Source organism: Lissotriton helveticus, chromosome 7 (genome assembly GCF_964261635.1).
Source record: "Lissotriton helveticus chromosome 7, aLisHel1.1, whole genome shotgun sequence".
NCBI lineage: Eukaryota > Metazoa > Chordata > Amphibia > Caudata > Salamandridae > Lissotriton > Lissotriton helveticus.
Genome location: NC_136068.1, coordinates 764,421,943 through 764,446,687, shown reverse-complemented (window position 1 = coordinate 764,446,687; position 24,745 = coordinate 764,421,943). Strand labels below are relative to the sequence as shown.

General features: G+C 48.3%; 1 protein-coding gene across 2 annotated transcripts in view; it reads right to left on the bottom strand.

Annotated features, from left to right (window-relative positions):
* ACSL6 (acyl-CoA synthetase long chain family member 6) overlaps positions 1 to 24,745 on the bottom strand; it is a 465,401-nt gene that overhangs the window by 5,732 nt on the left and 434,924 nt on the right. For both annotated transcript variants that reach the window (XM_078653126.1, XM_078653125.1), the window contains exon 20: positions 15,910 to 15,981. In XM_078653126.1, the coding sequence (XP_078509252.1) occupies positions 15,910 to 15,981 (72 nt within the window). The remainder of the gene's footprint in view (positions 1 to 15,909; positions 15,982 to 24,745) is intronic.

The window sequence follows — 24,745 nt, the reverse complement described above, 5'->3', positions numbered from 1 at the left end:
GGTGTTGTCAACAACCAAAACAGAGCGGAGGAGGAGAGAACCAGACCAGAGCGAGGGCTCAACACCCTAATATGCTAACGTTCACTGAAAATAATTTTCACACTATATTATGGAAATGTGTGTAATGTGTCACTGGCCCTCATGCCAATTGCTTTATACCATCTGTAAGCTGTGATGTTGTTTTGGTTAACAATAAAAAGATATTAAAAAAAAATCAAACCACTTCATCCGTCCCCAGGACGGAGAGGATACTGTGATGACCTCTGCCTCGACCCTGGAGGGCCATGGTCTTAGGCAAGTCCCCTTATTTCATTCTTTTCACTGAAGGTGGTGGTCTGGGAGTAAAGGGACCACACAGGGGCACAAATAAAACAAAAGCACAAACGAGAGAGCACCTAACTGGGATGTGGTGACAGCACGGTGACGGGGTGATTTACTTATAGTTGCCAAATTTCGAACAAGTCATTTTGAGGGGCTCTCTATACATCCTGAAGGGACTTGAACCAGAGAAATACTGGGAAGACCCCCAGAGTGGACCTCAAAGGAGGGAGACTTATTTGTGAACAAAAAGGAGAACACTATTTTTTGTCTTAAATACCACCACAGAAACTTTCATGAGAATTGTTTTAAAATCTTCATTACAATAAAATACATGTTTAACCTGCTCCTTGGTGCGGATATTAGTTCTATAGAGGCCGGAAGAGTGACCACAGTGGTTTCTGAAGTGGCATCAATCATCGAACACCAATATGACACAACCGATTGCCATGGAGGCCATGGCCACTCAGGTGGCCAAGGGTCAGAGACATTTGCAATTCGTAATCGAACAACAAAATCAAAATGCCCAGAAAGAGAGAGAGGCGTTCCAGACAGCTCTTAAACAGCTGGCCGCTGTTTTGACTGCAAACCAACAAGTTCAAGACACCGCCATATTGCGTCTTACTGACTATCTCGAGTGTCAGAGTTCAACCGAACGTCCCGGGCTCTCTGTCCTACGAAATTTCCAGGAAGATGACCCTGATTATTTTTTTGTTAATTTTGAAAGGGTAGTGACAACTGCAACTTGGCCCTCAGAGAGGCGGGCCAGTACATTGTACGTCTTTTGTCAGGAGAACTTCAGGCAGCATATCAGGCCACCAATCATGCTGGTGTCACCCCCTATCCAGACATAAAAAGGTTGGGGTGTGACCAAGAAAATTATAGAAGTTGTTTCTGCAAGGAGAAGTGGATGGCGGGAGACAACCCCAGGGCTCTGAACTATAGGATTAAGGATCTAAGAAACCAGTGGCTACAAACTACCTCTACCTCAATTGAGGAGGTTACTGAACAAATCGACTTAGAACAATATTTGGAGGCACTATTGGCTAACCCAAGATCTTGGGTAAAACAACACCTACACCTAACTGTACAATCTGCTGTGAAGTTGGCCTGTGCGTACCACAGGGCTCCAGAATTCTGAGTATATCCTATAAAAGCCCCAACTGTTGCCTTGAGCAAACCTAACATAAGTGCACCCAATGCACAAACGGCTCCCCAGTGTTCTCGTTGTATTGAAAGGGGCCATATAACCCGTAATTGTCCCCTTAGAACTGACAAATATTGAACACATGGAAGTAGGCCTTTTTAGAGGTAGAATAGTAGTTGCAGGGGAGGGACTGGAACAATATAAGGAACTTTTTTGCCTAAATGGCCGACCAATCGACGCCCTGTAATCACAGGCTGCCACCACACCATTGTCTCTAGAGAAATAGTACCTCTAACTCAAATTAAATATGGAGAAATGGTACCAGTCTCCTGTGATCATGGAGATGTACGCTCTTATCCTCTAGCCGAGGTTCTAATAGGAATAGATGGACATCCACATTTACAGAAGGTGGGAGTAGGCCCAGTTCTACCAAAGAAGGTTCTCCTAGGCACTGATCTTCCCCACTTAGATAATTATTTAACAAGTGTAGCAAAACAAAACCCTGTTACTAACTGGTTAAGTGAAACTCCCTTTTGTTGGGTCGATATACAAAATCCCAGGGTGAAGGAACCTAAAACCAAAACAGAGAATAAAAAAGAGCAAGAGAACGCCTTCCGAATCACCAGAAGACAAATATGCTCCTTAATGAAGTTTTCGGACAGCTAAGAAAGAGGAAAGTACCTTGATGAATGCCTGGGACCAAGTACAAAAAGCAGACCCTGATAAGGTAGGCCCTTATTTCTGTATCAAACGTGGGCTCTTATATAGAAACAGCCGGGGGTCCAGGTAATTGTATAGAACAGTTGTTGGTTCCTAGAGCCTTCCGTGAGAAAGCCATGCACCTTAAATACTTTTAACAAAGATTTTTCTGGCCTGGGGTTTATATAGAAATATGTTATGTGTTATCTGTCCTAGATGTGAACTAGTGAATCCTCCAGGGGGGGGGGGGAGAAACCCTTACACCCTTTGCCTATAATAGACCTACCCCTTCAACAAGTAGGGATGGACTTCAACGGACAATTCACACCCTCTGCCCGAGGACACCAATATATCCTAGTACTTGTAGACTACGCCACACGTTACCCAGAGGCTATTCCCCTTACAAGTATGACCACCCTTTCCGAAGCTCAAGCTATGATATCCTTAATCTCATGCATGTTCTGGAGGGAGGGCGACCTACACCCCCAAGCACTTGAATGACTGCCTGCGCAGGGGAATCGTCGTTTGAAAGTCGAAGCAAGCCCGGGACGGGTGTAGGGGAACCAATGTGGATTTCGCCGGGTTGAGCTGGGGGCCGGAGACCCGTTCAAAGGCAGAGAGGGCGTCCAAGCATCTTGGGCCTGAGCTCTCGGGGTCCACCAGGAAAAGGAGGACGTCATTGGCGTATAGGGCGATCTTATCGATCTGATAAGGGTCCCAAGCCCAACCTCGGATGAGGGGGTCTTGACGGACGAGGGAGGCCAGGGGCTCCATTGCTAACACATATAAGAGCGGCGAGAGCGGGCAGCCCTGGCGAGTGCCCCTTTGAATGGGAAACGTCTCCGAAGGCATGCCATTAATGAGAACCCTTGCCTTAGGACTGGAGTAGAGGACCCGGATAAACCTCGGATGAGGGGGTCTTGACGGACGAGGGAGGCCAGGGGCTCCATTGCTAACACAAATAAGAGCGGCGAGAGCGGGCAGCCCTGGCGAGTGCCCCTTTCAATGGGAAACGTCTCCGAAGGCATGCCATTAATGAGAACCCTTGCCTTAGGACTGGAGTAGAGGACCCGGATAAAATGTCATAATGGGGGGCCGAAACCCATCACCTCCAACACGTCCCCCAGGTAGCTCCAGTCTACCGTATCAAATGCTTTTTCAAAATCAATGAAAAGCAGGGCTAGATACGGGGTGAGGTGGTGACGGTGTGCAAGGGCGAGGTGAAGGTGGCGTATGCAGTGCCAGGTACCCAGGGTAGGCATAAAGCTGCATTGATCTGGGTGAACCAAATCTTGCAAGTGGGGGCGAAGTCGTTGGACCACGGCAGTGGCGAACATTTTTACCTCTGTATTTGTGAGGTAGATGGGGCGGTAGTCCGCACGTGCAAGGGAGGGTGGCTGTGTCTTTGGGAGGACCACAATGGTGGCCACATCTGTCTTTGGTGGGAAGGACCCCGTGTCCACTACCTGTTTAAACAACTCCACTAAATGTGGGACCAGTGTGTCACGGGAGGTCGCATAGTATTCTTGTATTCTTGGGGGTAACCATCAGGCCCTGGTGTCTTGCCAGAGTGCAACAGTGAAATGGCCCTATGTATCTCTTCCGGGTGAAGGGAAGATCCAGAGTCTCCGAGACCGTCTGGGAGAGGCAGGGCAGCTGAGTCCCGGTCTCGGATAGCAAATCAGCCAGAGAGGTTCTGGGAGGTCGAGCCGCGTAAAAGGCAGCATAGTAGCCCGCAAAGGTTTGGGCGATAGCTTGGGAGGTGACTTGGTGAACCCCGGTCTCATCACGGATCTCGGGAATAATGTGGTTGGCTTTGGGGTAGGACACTAAAATGTAAAGTAATTTGCCATTTTTATCGCCCCAACCATACACGCGTGCCACTGAGGAGCACCAAAGCATTTTAGCTGACTCCGTGAGATCTGGCAGATCTCTTCGCGGATCAGTGTAAGCTGTCGGTCGGAGTCGTCCCTGCCAGTGTTGGCCTGGGCCACCTCCAGCTGTGCTGCGTGGGCCTCCAACTGCACAAGTCAGGCAGTCTGTTCCGTACGCTTCGCGTGACCCAAACCCCTAGTATAGTGGCCTTTCCGGCCTCCCATAGTGTTCCCGGTGAAGAGACCGAACCCGTATTCGTTGAAAAATAGTGCCTCAGTTCCTGCCTGAGGGATTCAACGATTTCTGCATCCTGCAGGAACCAGGCATTTATCCACCACGCCGTACGAGTACCATTAGGGGAGTTCCCGATACGGAGGGAGACGGGGGAGTGATCTGAGATGCCTCAGGGCAAAACAGTGGCCCCGGACATCAGTTGACAGTCTGGGGCAGGTAGCAGGAACAAGTCGATACGAGAGTGGGTATGGTGGGCCGCCGAAGTGTGGGTATATTGTTCTCGGCAGGGATTCCACACCCTCCAAGCATCGCAAAGACCCAAGGCAGAGGACCAGTCAGAGAGGCGTTTAGCAGAGGCAATGCGGGGCGCCGATTGAGTACCTGTTGTGTCGCGGCAGTGTTGCAGAACGGCGTTGAGATCGCCTCCAATGACCGTCAGACCCTGTGGAAAGGAGGAGAATACAAGTGTAAGACGGCAAAGGGTACAGGCCATGGTGGTGGGAGGGACGTATGCACACAGGCGATTAAATGGGTGTCCTTCGATCGTACCCATCAGGGCCACATAGCGGCCTTGTGTGTCCGTCTCGGCCTGCACCAGGGTAAAGCGGAGCCCCTTCCTAAGCAGTATGGCAACCCCCCGGGAACCTCGGTGAATCCAGAATGCAAGACCCTATCAAACCCATACCAGGCGAGAAAGTTGTATTGTGTACCTAGAAGGTGTGTTTCTTGTATGAACAAGATATCAGGCGCGTGTAGTTGGGCGCTATGGAGAACAGCAGTACGTTGTATGCGGTCTAATAGGCCGTTGACGTTCCACGACAGGATGTGGAGGGGTCTATTTGAGGTGGACGTCATCGAGGTGGAAAGTGTGTGGAAGAAGTGATGCAAGCGCAAGCAGTCCCGGGTCCCAAGGGAAGCAGCGTTCCGTGGCTGGGGTCTTTAGGAGAAGCTGTGCGTTATGGTACATCTTGTGTCGTCGTCAATGGCATACATACATACATGGACAGCTACCAAGAAAAACAAGGAACGGCGGCCCGTAGGCGGTTAAAAACAACAAACAATTGGGAGACAAAGGTCTGCCCACCCTTCCACGCCCCCCAACTCACCCCACCCTATACTTTACCGAAGGCGAAGTATCTGTCGCCCTGAAAAGGTAAACAACTCAAAACAACAACCCACCAATGAGACTAAGTGCTATACTAAAACGGTTAGCTAGACATGGCAGACTTGGACCCCCCCTCCATGGATCTGGTTGAGAGATTCGTCAACAGCTGCAATTACTTTTAGGACAAATATGCAACAAGGAAATACAAGTAAGTCCAGGAACTGAAATAGAAAGCATTTTAAAAAAACGTGGTTGAAATGAAGATGGATCGCTCCCAATGTATAGGTTAGATAACAATCGTAAGTGTAGGAGCAATCTGGGAGCCGTAATGGGAAATTCCTGCTTTAGGCCAAAGTTCAAGTCCCCTCGTCTTCTCCGGTTCCACGAAGCGCAGGGCTCTTAGACAGGTCGGAGTCGGATATAGCAGGGCGCAAGGTCTTGGAGGGGTCAGGGATACGGCTCAAGTCAATCAGCGAGTTAGTCGGTCTGGGAGTGGCGGACCTCTGAGTTGAAGCATGGGATTGAGGGCACTGGGACGGTGCACCTGGTGATTGGGCTGCCTCCCCTCGGCGGTCGTTTTTCTTGCGGGACCTAGTCTGGCATCTCTGGGGGTTTAGGCAGGGTTGGGTGGGGCTGGGGGGGTCTCGCCGGGTAGGGGATGGAACCGGCCGATTCAGGAGGGTCCGCTCTTCCATGAGCCAGGACCATGCCGCCTGGGGGCTGTCGAAGAAGAATGATTTGTCTTGAAAGACAACTCTGAGCCAGGCCGGGAAAAGGAGACCGTAGCGAAGACCCAGGTTGCGGAGCTTCTGTTTAACCTCATCGTAAGTTCGACTCTGGGCCTGTACCTCCCTGGTGTAATCCGGGAAGACCATGATCCTGTTGTTTTATTTATTTATTCATTGTGAAGCTTGTAGAGCGCGCGGCTACCCCCAACGGGGGTGTCCTGGCGCTACGGACTAGGCAGCAAAAAAATTCTGCGAAGCATGGCTATAGATTGATAAACAGCCATGTTTTCAATTTGCGTCGGAACACTGGTTCAGATGTGATCAGCCGAAGACACAGTGGGAGGCTGTTCCACAGTTTGGCCGTCACAACAGCGAAGGCTCTTTCCTCTGTCCTGGAACGGCAAAAGCGGGGAGAGTAGAGAAGGCGAAGATGATTAGATCTCAGAGCACGAGCGGACTGAACCGGCTTTAGCCTGCGCCTGAGATAAGCCGGGCCAAGGCCATTAAGTGCCCTGAAAGCCAATTTAAACTGGATGGGATGAATAACTGGCAACCAATGAAGTTTCATCAGATGTGGGGTGATTGAATGGCGATAAGGAATGTTATATATAAGCCTAGCAGCGGCATTCTGAACCAATTCTAGTCGGTTAATCAGGTATCCCGGAGCTCCAACATACAGGCTGTTGGAATAATCCAGGTGTGAGGTAATTAGAGCATGAATGACAGTCCTGCGCGAGTCAAGGGGGAGAAAGGGAAGAATTTTCCGTATCATGCGGAGCTTACCGAAGCAAGCCAAGGTGACCTTATTAATTTGCGTCTCACATGAAGGTTTATTGTCAAAATGAAAGCCCAGGTTAAGTGCTGATTTAACTGGTATCGGTGGAGGGTTAAGTTCCGATGGCCACCACAAGATAGAAGGTAGTGGGGTGCTCTGGTTGAAGAATAGCACCTCAGTTTTATCGGTGTTCAGCTTAAGGGTGTTGAGAGTCATCCAGGAGGAGATGTTAATGAGGCAGCATCTAAAGTTGGCAAAGCTGCCGTCAGAGTGATCTCTAAAAGAGAACATAAGCTGAGTGTCGTCAGTGTAAGAGATCACTCTGACCCCCCAGGATTCAACAACCTCAGCCAGAGGAGAGAGGTAGACATTGAAAAAGAGAGGACTTAGTGCAGAGCCCTGCGGTACGCCACATGTTATCCTCAGAAACAAAAGGTCGAAGGTGGACCCGCTGCGTTCTGCCCGTCAGAAAGGATCTTATCCAGGCTAAAGGGGTATCCCATATCCCAAAGCTGGATAGTCTAGCAGAATGGCATGCGAGACGGTGTCAAATGCTGCGGATAAGTCAAGGAGCACCAACATGGCCTCCTCGCCTACATCCACGCATTCACGAATAGTCTCGGATACCTCCAGTAGGGCAGTCTCTGTGCTGAAACCGGATCTGAAGCCAGACTGTGAGTCATGGAATAGTAGTCTGGACTCCAGATAATCGTCTAGCTGCTCTTGCACAACTTTCTCGAGAATTTTAGCTGGCTTAGGGAAAAGCGAGATAGGCCGATAATTGCTGAACACTGAGGGGTCAGCGTCAGCTTTCTTTAAGATGGGGATCAGCATAGCCTGCTTCCATGAGGAGGGGAACTGACCCGAGAGTAGCGATGTATTCCAGATGGAAAGTAGTGGTCCCGCCAAGAGGGGGGGCAAAGTGCTAAGCACCTGGGCGGGGGCAGGGTCAAATGGTGACCCAGATTTACATAGCCGAAGCCTAGTCAGCGCAGTGTTCATAGACAGGGTTTTAACAGACACAAACGCCTCCTCAACAGAGACCTTGGGGACTAACAAGGGTGATGACGAGGCTAGAGTGAAAGAGGCAGAGATATCAGCAATTTTGTCGTAAAAGAAATTCGAGAGACCGTCACAGAGGATTTGACTAGGCGGGATCGGACACGTCAAGGCTGAGGGTTTGGCAATTCCTTCACAATTTTAAATAACATTTTGGAAGAGTTTTCAGTCGCATTAATTTTGCTGACAAAATATTCCCTCATAGTGGCACGCTTAAGTTTATCAAATTTATTTTAGTGCGGTTCTATAGGTGGCTTTGGCGACGGTATCATACGTTTGTCCCCAACTGCGTTCCAGTTTTTTACACTTACTTTTTTCTATGCTTAAGACCGCAGAAAACCAGGGCGCAGAGGGCTTTGTTCTAAATGAAGATAAGGGTCTTAGAGGGGCAATGGAGTCAAGGGCAGAGGAAAGGTTGGTGTTAAAATTAGAAACGTCAATATTCAGATCATTGGATGTCTGACGATTTGGCCAACATAGGTTCAAGGGCCTCCCAGGTGACCTTGTGCCATTTTCTGCCCAGGACCCTGGCTTTAGTTGGCATATCTGATAGCTGGGGAATAGTCAACCTAAAAGGGATCAGGTAATGGTCAGACCAAGTGAGGGGTATCGGAGCTAATGTAGTGAGACCAGAGTGATTAGAGAATAGCAGATCAAGGGTAGAGCCTGCTTGGTGTGTAGGGCCCTGTACCTGCTGCCACATGTTAAGGCTGTGCATGGTATCCAGGAGATGTCTAGCCTTCGTGCAAGCAGTGACATCCACATGAATGTTAAAATCTCCAAGAACAATGAAATGGGGATGTTTCAGGGAGAGATCCGCAATAGAGGCGAGGAGTTCCGTGATGGGAGATGGCGAGGCGCCAGGGGGATTATATAACAAGACGCCAGCTAGAATAAGAGTGGAGGCATCCAAAATGAAAAAAATACATAGCTTCGATAGAACCAAGGTTGGTGAGTTTCCTGGAAGTAATCCTCCAATGGGATCGAAGAATAATAGCGATCCCGCCACCCGCCTTTAAACCCGGGCGATGGATCCCAGCAAAGCGATAGTCTGGGGGAATTGCCAGATTAATATCAGGGTTGGAGGAATCCTTGACCCATGTCTCCGTTAACATGAGATCCCAAGAGTAAGTCGAGAGGGAAAGCCAAATATCTACAATTCAGAAGGCAGGCTTTGACAGATCCCGGGGGATTGGGATGCATGGCACCCCTAGCCTGTAAGGGGGGTAGTTTACAAGGTGGTTTCAAAGTGAACGAACAGTTATCACATCTGAAATCATCCTTGACAAGTCCCAGAAGGCTAAAACTTACAGGGAGAGTACAGTCACCTTGTCTCAAAGACAATAGCTGGGACCTCGTCCAGCATAGTCTAACAATGAGGGGTCAACCAGCAGCAGGGCTGGCGCTGGTCGCGGAACAGGCGCGGCCGGGCGCAGACTGGCTGGCCTTTGACACGCCTTTGGCGCGTCCGTTGCGCGTAGGGAAAGGCATGTTCTTTAAGTAAGCTAGAATGTTAACCCCTGGCTCCACCCTCCCAGCCGGAAATGACGCTCACCGCCTCGCTACCCTCCACAACAATCGGGCAAGCCTGTGGTGGACCAGGGTAGGGGCGGAAGTGTGAAGGTATGGGGCCCAAGAACAGTCAAGACCAGAATTGCAGGTAAAACAGCACACAATTAGTAGAGTGAAAGTAGTAAAAAACAATTTAAAAAATAGCTAGTAGAGGCAGTCAACCTACTGCAGCTAGCGCGAGAACTCTTGGTGCAGCGCGCGTTCTGAAACAGCAGTGGACCCTGCGCCCTAGCCGCCCTGAGGATAGTGTCTCTGTCCCGGAAATTAAGGACCCTTAGGAGTATGGGTCGGGCAGGGGGCCCCAGGTGGAGGTCTGGGGGCCAGGGAGCGATGTGCCCGCTCAATTGCGAAACAGGGCGAGAGGGACTCTTTGGGCATCCAGGAACGCACCCAATTTTCCACGAGCGCATCTGCATTACCTTGCTCAACCCCTTTGGGAAATCCTATAAGGCATGGATTGTTTCTCCTCGACCTGTTTTCGGCATTCTCAGCGGGCCACCTGGGTCTTAAGTTGGCCAGTGATGTCTTCCGCCGTAGAGATTCGGGATTCCGCCTACGTAATTCGCGCAGTGGCATTGCGCAGGTATTGGCGAATAAGAGCCACATCTACCATCACCTCGCCAATCTTGTTTTCAACTGAGGCCTGCGATGCGCCTATCGCCTAAAGGATGGTGGAGAGATCGCCCCCGTGGGGGACAGGCGCATTAGATGTCCCTCCTCCAGGATCTCGGTCTGACGTGGTAAATTGATTCATTTTGGTTTGGGTTGGAGGGGCAGAGTTCTGCAGAGTGCGATTCCTGCCCATCGCCACCGAGGACAGGGTCGGACCCCTGCAAGGGCACGGGGGGTGAACAGCTGTCCCGCAGAGGGGGGCCCTCAGACACCCAGACCGTCAATACTCTGGTCCGGGCGCTCAAGTCCACCCATTCAGGCCCCCCATGAAGACCAAGATTGATTCAGTGACCTGGGGTCGGTGTCGGGTTCGTGTGGAACACTCCAGTGAAAGGCGAGTAAAAGGAAATTTGTGAGCACGTGGTCCTTCTTTCCAAATATTTATTTCATCCATTTTCACTCATTTATCATTTTTTTATTTGAGAATATTGTTTAAGAAGAGCAAGAGAGAACAGCCGATATGTGTTTCGTCCTGTGTGGCGAGTAAAGCCAGGGCTTTCCCAAGGCTATTTGTATTTCTTCAAGTTTATAGTGTATCGGGATCAGTTTCATACATTTTCATAAAATATGGCAAACATCATTAGAGGGTGACCAGATCTGCAAATGTTGTGTTCCTTCCCTGCCATGGTCTGCTCTCGAGCGTGCAAAGGCCGGCGGCGTGTGATCTGTCAGACTGTGGTGCAGCGCTGGCCAGTGAAAGAATCTCTTGCTCTTCTTAAACAATATTCTCAAATAAAAAAATGATAAATGAGTGAAAATGGATGAAATAAAGTGAAAAACACAATTAAAAAGAACTACTTTCACGCCAACCAATTAGTACTGTGCTATCTTCACGAAGACATAAAAGAAAAATATACCCATTGATGGGGGTGAACATAAATATTTGGAAAGGAGGACCACATGCTCACAACTTTCTTTTTACTCGTTTCTCTTGAGCAATAATCCTCCAAGACGCTTAGGGATTCATATCCAGACTCAGGATTCCTGGACCCTTTCTCTTTTCCTCACAAAACTCCAGTGGAAGGCGGCTAGGCCAGGCCAGGCTAGACGGCAGTGACAGCGACAGGTCCACAGCCTGGTCCCCTCGTCCGACACGGGCCGGCCGGAGCAGATGGGGCCCCAACTGACCCCACCCTTCAAACACAGGGAGGCACCCCCTGGTGAGAAGCGTGATATGTGAAGGAGGGGGATTAAGCAATGAAGGAGGGAGGGGGCGGAGGCACCAATGTTACTCCTCTGCACCGCCATCCGACGTGATGGCTGATCCCCATCCCCAGGCCCCACTCACCGGTGCACTGATGGTGGGGGCGACAAAAAAGTCTCACACGTCCCCAGGTCTAATCGCCTGGCAGCAGCAGTGAGGCCGTTGTACCCACGTAGGTTTACGATGGTGGGTGGGTTCGAGCCCAGGGCAGCCCAACCGTCTGCATCAGGGGAGGGCCCAACTAGAGGCTGTATTGATGAGGGACCCACAGCACCACGTGTGACGCCAGGTGGTCCAGAAAACAGCACCCTTCTCTAGGCCTGCGGCCGACAGAGATGAGGGCTTTGAGGAGAGGGCCCATGACTGCGAGGGGGGGGATCAGGATAACGATGGAGGAAGGGGTGGCGGGGCACCAGATTATCCCTCCGCCCCGCCACCCGACATGATGGCCGGTCCCCAACCCCAGGCCCCACTCACCGGTGAAATGTCGATGTAGGCCGCAGGAGAGTCCCAGGCGCCTTCACCGTCACTCGCCGGCTGCGGTGAGGCCGTTGCGCCCGCGCCGTTGCAAGACAGTGGGTGGTTCGGGACCAGGATGCCCAGGCCCAGGGCGGCCCACGCACCCGCATCGGAAGAGGCTCCACCAGAGGCTGCACCGACAAGGGGTCCACAGCTCCGGGGCGACCCCCAGGAAGGCCCAGAGGCAGCACCCCTCCTCTGATCCAATGGGCGTCAGCCGCCGGCAGGTGAAGAATAGTCCCTGGACTGCCCCCTCCCATCGGCTCACCCGATGATACAACCGGGCATCAGGCTGGGGGGGGAGACACATGGGAAAGCTTGAAGAGGGCCTGCGCCACTGCCCGACAATGGCGGCCGAGGTCCGGAGGCAGGTCAAGGGAGGTGCTCTGGAGGAGTCCCCCTGGGGCAGCAGGCCGAACCAGTAGGCCAACTGTGCCCCTTTCTGATTGAGCCGCGGCAGCCGCTTCACCCTTGGCTCCTTCCGTATGTCGCCCCACACAACGTCTGGTGCTGGCTGGCCGGGAAGGGTTCCAGCGCCGAGGACCCACCACCAAGCGATCTCCGGCGTCGGGGGCGAGCAGATGGGCCCCAGACACCGCCGCCACCTCAATGCAGCCGGGCCATCCGCGGAAGTCGTCAGGCCCAGGGTCTGGCACCAGCAGATCCGCCATTTTGAGGATCTGAGACCGCAGGATGAAGGAGAGCACCCCCGAGCCACCTGCAGAAAGAATCGGAGCAGAGCCAAAGATGCAGGGAAGCTCGGCAGGCCGATGAGGGAGGTAAACAGCGACAGTTGGCGGCGGATGACGGAGGGGGTCCGGAGCACTCTTCGAGTGTGACCGCCATCTTGATGCCTCAGGCCACGCCCCCCCACCGATGGCCTTTTATTGTTCAGAAAACGTTTCATTGTTAGTCCGAAAACTCTTTAATGAGCACCCCCACCTAAACGCCAGACCATATAATGCTAAGCACGTGGGTGAAGAGTGTTTTGCCCAGAATACCGGAAGGCCGATCTTCCTGCTAGCCCTGAACCTGGTTTGTTAAACATGACATTGGGCCGCTCCAGCCATTATGCCACGTACCTTGCTGCTTAAACTGTAAGTATACCTAGTACAGCTCTCACTATGCTGCATATTTTGTGGTGTGTGCAACATGTGACTGCTTTGAGGAGGAGAACTGACTGCATTATTGCGGACCCTGACCTAACTGCCGGGCTCCTCTCCTTGTAAGAGGACCCCCAACGAACGGTGCAGCCAATAGCCAAAGTAGGCTCTCCTGCAGCCCAACATTACCCTCCCCCCACCCCATGTAGCACTGCCAGGTGCCACACGTACAATCTTCCTTGCTCCCTGTTGTGAATGGGGGAGTCCCGATTTTCCCTTCATCAGTGGCAAGTGATGGTCACAAAGAGCAATGTTTCTCGCACACATTTATATTCATATCACCTGCCCCAGTGGGCGCAGCTTTTCTCAGAGCCTTCTGGTACATGTGGTACATGTAGTGCGCCGAGGTATTCCCCTGTGGGTGCGCTCTTGTAACTCATGTAAAATAATCACAGTTATTACCCAAGTGGGTTTGTGCTCTGTCCCGTTAGTAAGCCTGCCCCGCTTTTCAGAATTCAATGCGAACATCAGCTCCCACCCTTCCTGCATAGGTGTCAACTTCTTCTTTTCGTAGAACGCAGCACCATCTTGGCGCCAACACGAACCTGCCTGCATCCTGGGTGTTGCCTGCTTGCAACTTTTCAATAAAACAACGTGAACTACCTGATCTGCTTGTGGTGGATTTGAATTGGCTGTTGCCCAGCCGTGGAGGTTCAACCCACTGCTCGAGAGCAGGTTCGTGTTGGCGACATGATGGTCCTGCGTTCGTAGAAGTGGGTTGAATCGATATTCCCGATTTTCGTCGCCAACGCCGGGATTTCTATCGCCTCGGCGATGCGCGTTGTTGATAGCGCGCTAACCGGGCGATAGAAATGTTAACGCTAAACGCGGCCAGCGATAATTATTGCTATTGCTTGATGATATGCCCCTTGGTTTTCCATGGAGGGTTATGCGCTCGGGGTGATCTCAAATTTCCAAAGAAGGTGGTGGGCCATAGGGTGAATGGGTGAGATGAACAAGGTTCTGGATAGATTGTTCCCATGAGGAGCAACATTAGTACTGATTAGCATTAGGTGGGTTTCTAGGGCTTATTTAGAGTTTGGTGGACAGGTACTCCATTGTGACAGAGTACCTGCCCGCCTACTCACGGTCAACATACCAATGTGTAGAGACATCTGCAGGGCCAGGAGACATCTTTAAATTTGGCAGGCGGAGTAAAGGCAGGTGGCAGATGTAAAGTCCTCTACCATCGTGTCTCCTTTTATTCCATCTGCAAACCCTAAATCAGGCCCTCTTGTCACGTGTGGCACAGTGAGCAAAAAACAATGATCGGAATGCCACCCTGAGTGATTGCCAGTGGTAAGGCTATTTGCAAGTATTCATCCCATCATCTTTTGAGTGTTTGATTGCCTGTAGAATGCATGAAAAAAACCTGAGACTGGTGAAACTTTCTAATCCTACTGTTGCCTATGTTTGTGAATTCCAATCAGGTAGTAAATTTGCATCTATTCAAGGAGTGCTTCTATCGATACAGATTTGCTACCTTTTTGGTAAACCGGTCACTATATAGATTTAAGCTCCTGATCAAAAAAATGAACAAGTTAAAACTTCTGAGTGAAATCGGAACAACAAGAAAAACCAACACAGCCATAGTAGACCTAACTGAGGGCCCCAGACCCAACTACCAAGCCACAAACACCTTTATTTGAGTGGTGTCACGCTCCAAACACCTCTCCCCTAAAGCTACTTTTATAGTTGTGTGTCAGATCTGGCCACGCCAAGCATTGCAGCCCATCTCCCGTTTGTATGATCAAAGACCATGCCTAGTGGTGTTCGACCGCTTGAGGATGATTTGGTGAATAGCCTGACTGCAGGACAGTTTCTATGGCTAATCCTCAAGCTGAATGAAACAAAAGGCTGTGTGTAGCAGGTACTTGCTGCTCATGGTTGGTTGGTCGCACAGGACTCTTGCTCTTGGTATATGACCAAAAACCCCTTAAAAATTCACAAACAAAAGGAAAGGTTAAAGTGAAGTTAGAAACCACTGACTCAATAGACATATAAACATGCAGATTTGCAAACCATTACTCATACACCAAATGCAATGCTTATGACCTCACAATGTTTTTCCCATTAAGTAACAACACCTAAAACACTAGGTAATTAAATAACAGTGATGAATATTTCATTCATAGTTGTCTCTTTCATAGTGTTAAGAGTACAAAGATATTTGTAAAATTATTTATGACATTTGAAATTGAGGGTGAGGTTAAGAGCATTGCATCTAGTGAGTGAATTATCGGTGGCATGTTTGTTATGTGCGGTATGAATTGTGGTCCTGGCCATAACTAGCAAATAGCACTTTTTGGTATTAATTCAATGAATTTCTAAGATTTTGTAAACATATGTTAATGTGTGGAATGTGGTTTACCAGATGTGCCAAGACCACGAACAGTGCCAGCAAGTGGATGGGTGCCTCTGATGTACCCCCCGCTTGCTCATCGTTTTTACGTTTGCCCTGAAGAAGTCCAATGTTTTGGACGAAACGCGTTGGCTGTTTTCTGTACAGATTGATTATGTGTGAAAATGACTGAATAAAAAGAATATTCAAACACATCTTTGAAATCTGCTCTGAATTGTTTGGCTACTCTGATATACTGATTGGAATTGGTGTATGGTTCACCTTTCACTTTGTTTAAATGTGTTTGAAAGTATATTATGTTGTATATAACTTCGAATAGAAACTTCTAAAATCATTAAAAACGCCATAACATATACAGTTTGCACAGGCTCATGGAATTGCAAGGAAATGATAAGGAGAATGTATCGTCATACAGCAAGCATTACAAGGCATACCTTGCCGCTGCACCATTACCTCATATAAGTACAATAGTCTTACCTGTTCAAATGAGTGAAGACCGCTTTCTTTCCCTAACCTCACCAAATCCTCCATGATTTTCTTTTTAAGTTCCTGAGCAGAAAAAAACCCAACAATTTCACAAATGGTTGCTTTTTGTGTGATATAACTAAGAAGTGAAAGCAAACCTTTAGCTATGGTAACAAACATAGAGCAAATCGATCTGCTGGAAAAAACATTCATACAGGGAAATATATATACTTTATGGAACGAGAACAGTTTATTTGAGATTGTGTCATGACATGAGAATGAGAGCCATTTATTCAAGGCAATAGCTTTATGGTATTTGTAAATTCCTCCTTCAGCTCCTTCTTCATTCATTCCTCCTCTATCTTCCTCTTGTCTCCATCTCATGTCCCAGCTCTTCTCCCTGCCTCACCCCACTCACCTAAACCCTTTCTGTTTCCTCTTCCACTGCATTCCCTTCCTCCATTATCCACACTTTCATTTTCCTCTCCTAGTCGGTTCCCTCTCCCATTTGGTCGTCAAATGTCTTCCTTTTCCATGTCCTTCCTCTCACGCTTTTTCCTCAGAGAAGTAAATACTTTTTCAGCCAAAGAAAAAACATATGAAAATGCAAATTCACTTTGAAATTTCAGACCTCGGGCTTCAAGAATTAACAGTGAGACTTTCAGTAAATCGTAGTTTAATTTTATATTGTTATTTATATTTCTAGAGCGTAGACATATCATTACAGTTCTCAATTTTTACCCCACGTAGCATATCAACTAAAAGGCTTGGCTTCCTGGGGTATAAAACCAACATTAAATTCTGCAGAAATATCAATTTTTCTGCAAAACTCAAAGGCAGGGTAGGGTGCTAGGTTGCTGTATCTGTCACATGATTATACACGTTCCAGACCAGAGTGAACATCTTTAGAAGAATATCAATGTAAACAACTAGGACATATAACACCTAGCTGCTCTTGAGATCCGTGTGCAAGCCGTGACTTCCAGATCGGTGGGTCCAGACCTTACGGGCCTTCGCTATAGACCGTGCCGAAGATGAGGTCGAAGGGTGAGCTTGCAGTTTCCTCTTGGCTCATTCTCAGCTGCCTGGAGAAGGATGAGGACAGCTGGCAGCACATCGCAGAAAGTAGGTCAGTCTAAAGCAGGGGCATAGATACCATTGGTGCTGCAGGTGCAGCGGTACCAGGGCTCATTGAAAACAGACAATTGCTGTATTTCACTACCCCAGCAGCAGTCAAAGTGGCCATTTACCTTACTTTGAACAGGGCCCATGGCATTCTTGCTGAGCTTCCGGCAGTGTGAGGCAGTCAGGCAAAGCATTAATTAATGAATACTAGCATGAGCCTCAGAGCAGCACAGGACCTCTAAAAGGTAGTGACCTCTCTAGAGAGGACCCAGATGGAACACGTGTTCCAGCTCTATTTGTCCTGGCACCCCCTTGTGCCAAGCAACACAACTGCTAAATGTACTAGTAGGCGACACGGAAAAAAAAAAAAAAAACAGCACCTTGCCACTCAAATTAATTTGTCAAACTACTTTTCCTTGCAAACCTGTGTTTGCTTAAAATGTTTAGATCTGACTTTATGTATATGTGTTTCTATATCTATAGCTAAATATACATATATTGCCCAGTGTTATTATAGACAAGTTTCCATCGAAAGACGGGTTTTTATTTTGCTAATAACTTTGGTGTTTGATGAATCTTGACAAAACTTTTTTTTAAACTATTCATCTACCTCAGTTACTTCCTGTAAAGGTTTGGAATGATTCATCAAACGGGGGCTGGGAAAACGGGGGGTGGGGATCCCAAAACACTATTTCCTCATGCAGTTTCCATATCAGGCTTGAAAAGCGCTACTGGGAAAGCAGCTGAACAGAATTACCCCATATCTAGCAGAAAGCTAAATCTTTACTCAAAGTGTGCTTTTAAAAAAAAAAGAAATATCTAGCCCCGCATGAAAAAAACAATAAAATAAAGCATTCAGATTGGCTGGGCCAGCTCAGCCGAAAGTGGCCCGGCAGAACCCAGAGCACCGACTCACTGGCTGCAACATGAGAAGAAATGTTGTGGGCACTGGTCTATGACAGGGGTGAAAAATCAATAAAAAAACAGAAGGGGTGGGGTAGGGATAACCTGACCTCGTAGCCCTTGTCTGGGTCCCTGTCCCAGAGGGACTTCAAAAGGGCCAAAAAGAAAACAATATATATGATTTGGCTTGTTCCAGACCAACAAAAGCCATTGTGGACTCCTGTGCTATTGTGGGAGACCAAAGGGACTGAAAAAAAAGATTACCGCTGACGGGGTTGGCTGCCAGCTTAAGGTTGGCCCAACAATGCTTGCAACAACAATGCAATGTGCAAAGTTAGTGGCCATTTCATTGGGAAATATGCTGTCTGTAAATGACAGTGCGCTACCACATGATGTTTTAGTAACATAAAAGATTTTCCCGGCACATGCATTAAAGATATATGGTTCCCAAAAGCTTGTTGTTCTAACAACTGTGTAGTGGTTCTAGAAAGTTTGGGAAGCGCGGTCTGAAGAATTGCCTGCAAACAAGACATTTGAAAGGAGAACTACCATAAATTGATTCTGAAAGTGAAGACAGTGAATCCAGATCTCCTGTCTGCTTTACTGTAAAAACATGGGAACCAATGACCTCCTTGTTGTTTCAGTTCTAAGTTCTGTATGACCAAAGCAGGGAGCATTCCGCAGTGTTCATGGGACTGGTGTGAAACCTGATCTGGTGTCTGTGTTACAGCAAGCTTCCCTGGGGTTAATAGACATCACAGGAAGTCTTGCCTTGCTAAAAGACGCTGGCCTATATCCTGAGGTATCTAGAAGCCATCCATCCTGCTGAGAGATGCAAGGAGCCTGCGAAACCTGCAGGCGGTGTTACAGTCCTAGAAGAATCAGAAGCTGCAGGACACGAGTGCAAGTGGGGTCTGCCAGAGAAAGGAGAATGAAGGAAAGTCATCTGCATGCCCCAGGTGTCTGTGGGCATCAGACTCTCCAAGTTGTGGTTCCAATTGGGAACCTCGGAATAGTGGCTGTTTGTGTCACCGTAACCAAGAAGAATGACCATGAAGTGCTCCTACACTCGTGCAATGCTGCGGTGAACCGCATAACAGAATGACACTGCCCATGTGCACCTACTCACCACCACCAGCGCCTAGAAGATGGCAGGATGGTGAGCATAATCATACTCGACCTGTGGAGCCATCTGAAAGTTACCTGAAATTCCTGGCCATAGAGCCTCTGACATTGGCTACTGCCGTTGCCCCACACGATTCCCTCACCTAAACTGAAGTACTGCGAATTGGGAAGCACGTTCTCTCTTAGAAGCAAGAACAACATGGCAGCTTGTCAACAGCTGACTACAGACCCCAACACTGCACTTTAAAGACCTGCATTTTGTTGAGGGACCAACGACTAATAAGAACTGTGATAAACTTGCCTGAACTTTGATTCATGCTAACAGCGCTATTCTTACCCATAGTAGAGAAGTGCCTTATTTACAGGAGGAGGGGAACCTGGGCGGAGGGGAGTGGATAGCAGTAGCCTCAGTGCCCAGTTCACTAAACAGTGCTAGTTTCTGTTACTTTGGTACTATCTAGTTTTTGTGTGTAATAAAGTTGTTTTCTTTTATAAAGAAAATCACTGGCTTGGAAGATCATTTATTGTACTGCTTGCTGGAAGATTGAGTTCTGAGCTTAAGCAACCCAAAATACCGACCTAAGCTTGTGACTGCTCGCCATCACTGCCACTGAGAGTCCAGTGCTGAAAGTGTTGTACTTGGCCCAGTTTGTAGAGCCTTAGTAGGACGGACCCCAAGACATCAGAGACAAAAGACCCCAACTCTCATGGTCGAGACCAGGTAGCCGCTTCTTGCTCTATGGTCTGATAATGATAATTGCTGTTTTCACACAGGAAAGAGGACACATCCACAACCAAGAGATATCCACAAACTAAACACACCCTTTTTCTATTGTCTAGGGCCCCCATCATTGCAATTTAATCTTCTCCCAGTCCAGTGTGCCTAATTCCCCACGTCCAAGGCCAAGCTATGCCTGTGGCAACAATCCTCTGCTACTCTATTCCAGATTGAACCTTCTGAAATGTGATGATATCAAAAGGCTTAAACTGCAGTGACCAATAGTTCATGGAGTTGGAACATTTTGGTACTGTTGAAATGTAACTGGTGAGACTGGTGTTCAAGTAAACGAGTGGCATTGGCTATTTAATTACTAGCCAGAACTTGTACGGTCCCTAGCCTTTCGAATGCTGATACTTTGGTTTAGATGTTTCCCTCAGCAATTTAAAATCTTCAAAGAGAGTCACCCAATCTGAAATCATCGCTTATAATGGAAAGTAGAACAGTCTGACTGATAAAGCAGATGCTCCATCAAGCTTTTGATATGATAAGGTTATCGACTTTGTAATACTTGCTTTCATACCCTCCGTATATTACCCAATTAATGTTTTGAAGCATGATGGACCTTACAGGATGCACTGCCCTACAGGTAATAAGCACCTTAAAGTGTTACTTATGCATAGCGACTAAGGATTTAAATACGTCCTCTATGATGTTTACCCACACCGGGGTGGTTCCTCCGTTAAGGCGGAGGAGCGTCACTCCACTAAAAAAGTGCCTCCAGATGGAAAAACAAAATGGTAATAAAAGTTAATTTATTACCATTTTATTTTTCAAATCCCCGTCCTAGGTTGAGTGTCAGGACTGGGGGTGTGTAGGGGAGGGGTTGGTACTTGGGCTTTCTGATTTCTGCTGCTGCCGCTCAGGCAGCAGCAGAAAGCAGTGATAGACAGAGCACTTATGTTTAAAATGTGCATGTCTTTTTGGCCATTCGTCTTGGGCTGGCCAACCAGACGTGCAGATTAAATCTCCCTGTCCTAGACAGCTGGGTTAGAGACAGCAAACAGCTGGGTTAGAGACAGCAAACAGCTGGGTTTGAGACAGCAAAGGGCTCCAGTGTCCTCGAGAGCAGCGAGAGAGGCCGCTCCCTCCAGTCCTGGTGCTGCAGCATGAGAGCAGCACCAGGATTGGTTACTGCAATTTCCTGGAGCCTGCCTGCATTTAGAAGATCCAATCGCGGAACAGGGCGTCACATCGGGAAGATAAGTGGGATTTTTTTAAACTTGCTTTTTCATTTTATTTTTGCCCCCCCCCCCCCTCTCCTCCTTACATGCTAGATGCCACTGGGCTCACAGTAGTTTAAATGGAATTTTCACTTACCTTCCCTGCATTCCATGGATCATTTGAGAACCATGGTTTAAAGAATGACCAGAACTTGTAAGCTGCCCACATCCCTGATGAGAATATTTTTCTAACTAAACTACAACTGGCTTAAATTGTATATGGAGAACAAACAAGTCATGACTGAGGGAGTAACCAGCTCAAGGTGTTGTAGGGAATGTTTCCCATGCTTTGCTAATACAATTACAATTGCCCGTGTCCACAGTAAGCAATATTGTAACACACTTCGACTGATGTCTTACCTTGTAGATCCAAAGAGCATTCACATCCAGAATGATTTTCACAATTTTAATCACTTCTTTCTGGGCAGCACACCATTTCCTCTGACTACAGATAAGCCCTCTTATTTGGGGCTGCAGTAGGAGCACAAGTGTCTAATGCTGCAGGACCCAATACGCAGCAACCAGGCCAAGACCTCTCCATGGCACAGGCTGACAGGCCATTTAGCTACAAAGGACCACATCCAGCCAATGGTCCCAGAAGGTCAAGGAAATACATTTAACAGCCTAGACTATAGGAGCTGACGGATGCTGATGCCTTCACGGTTAGATCTGGAGGCATCGTAAAAAAGGGTTCAGAAAGGAGTACATGCCTATCAAGGATGAGGGCTTAGGAGCTTCTACAATTCGACACAGGGGATGAAGTAGAATTCACATGGAGTCTCTCTCTCTGACTCTGAGTCCACCAAGGAAGCTAGCAGAACTAGCCAAATCAGAAAAGCAGGGAGTTGTTTTTAAGAACGAGGGTGGGACATTGGCACACCTGTATTTGCTGATCCTTGCACTAACACTGGGAATTTGGGTCTTCATAGTTAAGGGTTGGATATTTGCATTGTTCGCCATCTCTTCTGGCTTGGCTGTGGCATAGTATGAGATCTTGAGTGGAAACAAAACTTGCTTTTTGGTTGGAGATGGTTGCTTGTAAATCAATTCCCGAGTCTACAATAAAATCGAAGGTCAGAGTTACCCAACCTGAATGCTTTCAGAAATTTGTATATAAAGCAAAGTTTCCTGAGTCTCTCACGAATGGAATTTACACTTTGAGTGGAGATAATTGCTGTGCCCGCCAGCTTGCAGATCTTATGCTTGTTTCAACAATATGCCATTTCAGGGAAGATTAAGTTCTTCTGCTGGAGGAAAGGGTCGGGTTGTGAATGTCAAGTGTTGTTTGCAGCAACTACCTGTCAATCATGGCAGGGGATGTTCCTAACCTGAATAACAGGGATATGTCAGACTTCTGTGTGCAGAATGAAGGCCCTTAGAAGTTTTGCAAGGGACACAATCCGAGAGCTGATATGCTCTTATGTTCTAAAGATCCTGATTTTGGATATTTCTCATCATGCTGTGCAAGGGTGGCGTAGGCAATGGGCTAGTTTGGTTAGTGTCGGTGATTTGGCATGTCTTCATTGGGTGGATCTTTCACTAGTTGTGCCTCCCTTCTTCAACCTTTGCATAGATAGGATTTGTTGAGAAGAAACTTTGGTCAAAAACAGAAGGACTAGTGCAGCTGATAGCGTGACAGGAGTATCACAGCTCAACTCACAGCTGGTATTCCGATACTCTCTTGGAGCGTCCCTCTCGGTCTGGTGCCTCAGCTCACCGCGTCTCCTCCAGGGCAAGTGGTAGGGTGGACATGATGCAGTGACTTGAAGGAGGGGCTCCAATGGACTTTTGTTGCGGCTGAATCTGCTGTGGTGACATGATGAAATGTGCACTGGGTTTTTGTTGCTGAACGCATTCACCCTTCAAGAGGCTGTAGGCCTGGATTGCTGGGGAGTCCAGGTTGCCATGTGGTCTTGCATGGTGATGGATTAAACCCAGATCAGTTGACTGGGGGTGAGTGCTTGCAATGTTCAACACTCCGTCCATCATCCCCTTTAGTTTTGCTTTGTTTGCCCTAAGTTGGCAGGGTATGCCTAGACGTGGGTCCCTTGCTCACTTTGCCACTGGATTCAAGCTAGCCTGGCTGATGCCGGCTGATTAGCCAGAAACCGGTCCCAGGATGCTTGTTTCCGGTCCATTGAAGACATGGCTTGGCAGTTCTTGCTGGACTGTTCCCATGAGGCACAGGGTCAGACTGATTTGCATATGGCCATGTTTGAACTGGGGTGGCGGAGTGAGCTAAAGAAGGATGATGGATTAAACCCAGATCAGTTGACTGCGGGTGAGTGCTTGCTATGTTCAACACTCCGTCCATCATCCCCTTTGGTTTTGCTTTGTTTGCCCTAAGTTGGCAGGGTATTCCCAGATGTGGGTCCCTTGCTCACTTTGCCACTGGATTCAAGCTAGCCTGGCTGATGGCGGCTGATTAGCCAGAAACCAGTCCCAGGATGCTTGTTTCCGGTCCAGGGAAGACATGCCTTGGCAGTTCGGGCTGGACTGTTCCCACAAGGCACAGGGTCAGACTGATTTGCATATGGCCATGTCTGAACTGGGGTGATGGAGTGAGCTAAAGAATGATGATGGAATAAACCCAGATCAGTTGACTGGGGGTGAGTGCTTGCAATGTTCAACACTCCGTCCATCATCCCCTTTGGTTTTGCTGGTTTTGTTAGTGTCAGTGGGAGAGGGATGATTTGGCATGTCTTCATTGGGTGGATCTTTCACTAGTTGTGCCTCCCTTCTTCAACTCTTGCATAGATAGGATTTGTTGAGAAAAAACTTTGGTCATAAACAAAAGGACTAGTGCAGCTGATAATATGTCAGGATTATCACAGCTCAACTCACAGCTGGTATTCTGATACTCTCTTGGAGCCTTCTTCTCGGTCTGGTGCCTTAGCTCCTAGCATCTCCTCCAGGGCAAGAGGTAGGGTGGGAATGATGTAGTGCCTTGAAGGAGGGGCCACAATGGACTCCTGTTGCGGCTGAATCTGCTGTGGTGACACGATGGAACGCGCACTGGGTTTTTATTGCTGAACGCATTCACCCTTCAAGAGGCTGTAGGCCTGGATTGCTGGGGAGTCCAGGCTGCCATGTGGTCTAGCATGGTGGACCTGTTGGGTGGGGCTGTGGAACTGAGGTGTCCTAGGCCATGAGATTACCAGGGGCAGGCGCAGAGCCTTTACCATGAAGCTATTGCTGCCAGGAAGAGGAAGCAGTGGCTCAGAGGCTGTGCAGGGCTAGGCTTATCACCAGTATGGTGTATACCACACACTAGGGTCCATTGTATACCACACACTAGGGTCCAATGTGCAAAACAGAGTGCTCAAACGGCACATAAATCTTTCAATCATTTACAACGTTATGGCTTTTTCTCACCTGCCTGAGGCTATAGAGCACTGTTGGCGAGGAAGAAATCTGCCCGATCAGCTGGTTGTGAAAAAATAACGGAATAAATGTGAACATTTATTAATAATTACTCATTAAGAGGCTAATCATGATTTCACACTAGCATTACTGAAATCTTACCATGCTTTCAAGATTAATGAGTCATGGTGGTAACTAGTACATGTGCTAAGGATTACTGAGTGATGGGGCAAATTTAAATATGCACCAACGTTTACTCAGAAATTGGTCAAATCTAAACACAGAATTAACGAGTGATGATGCAAATCTGAATATACATTAAGGACTCGGA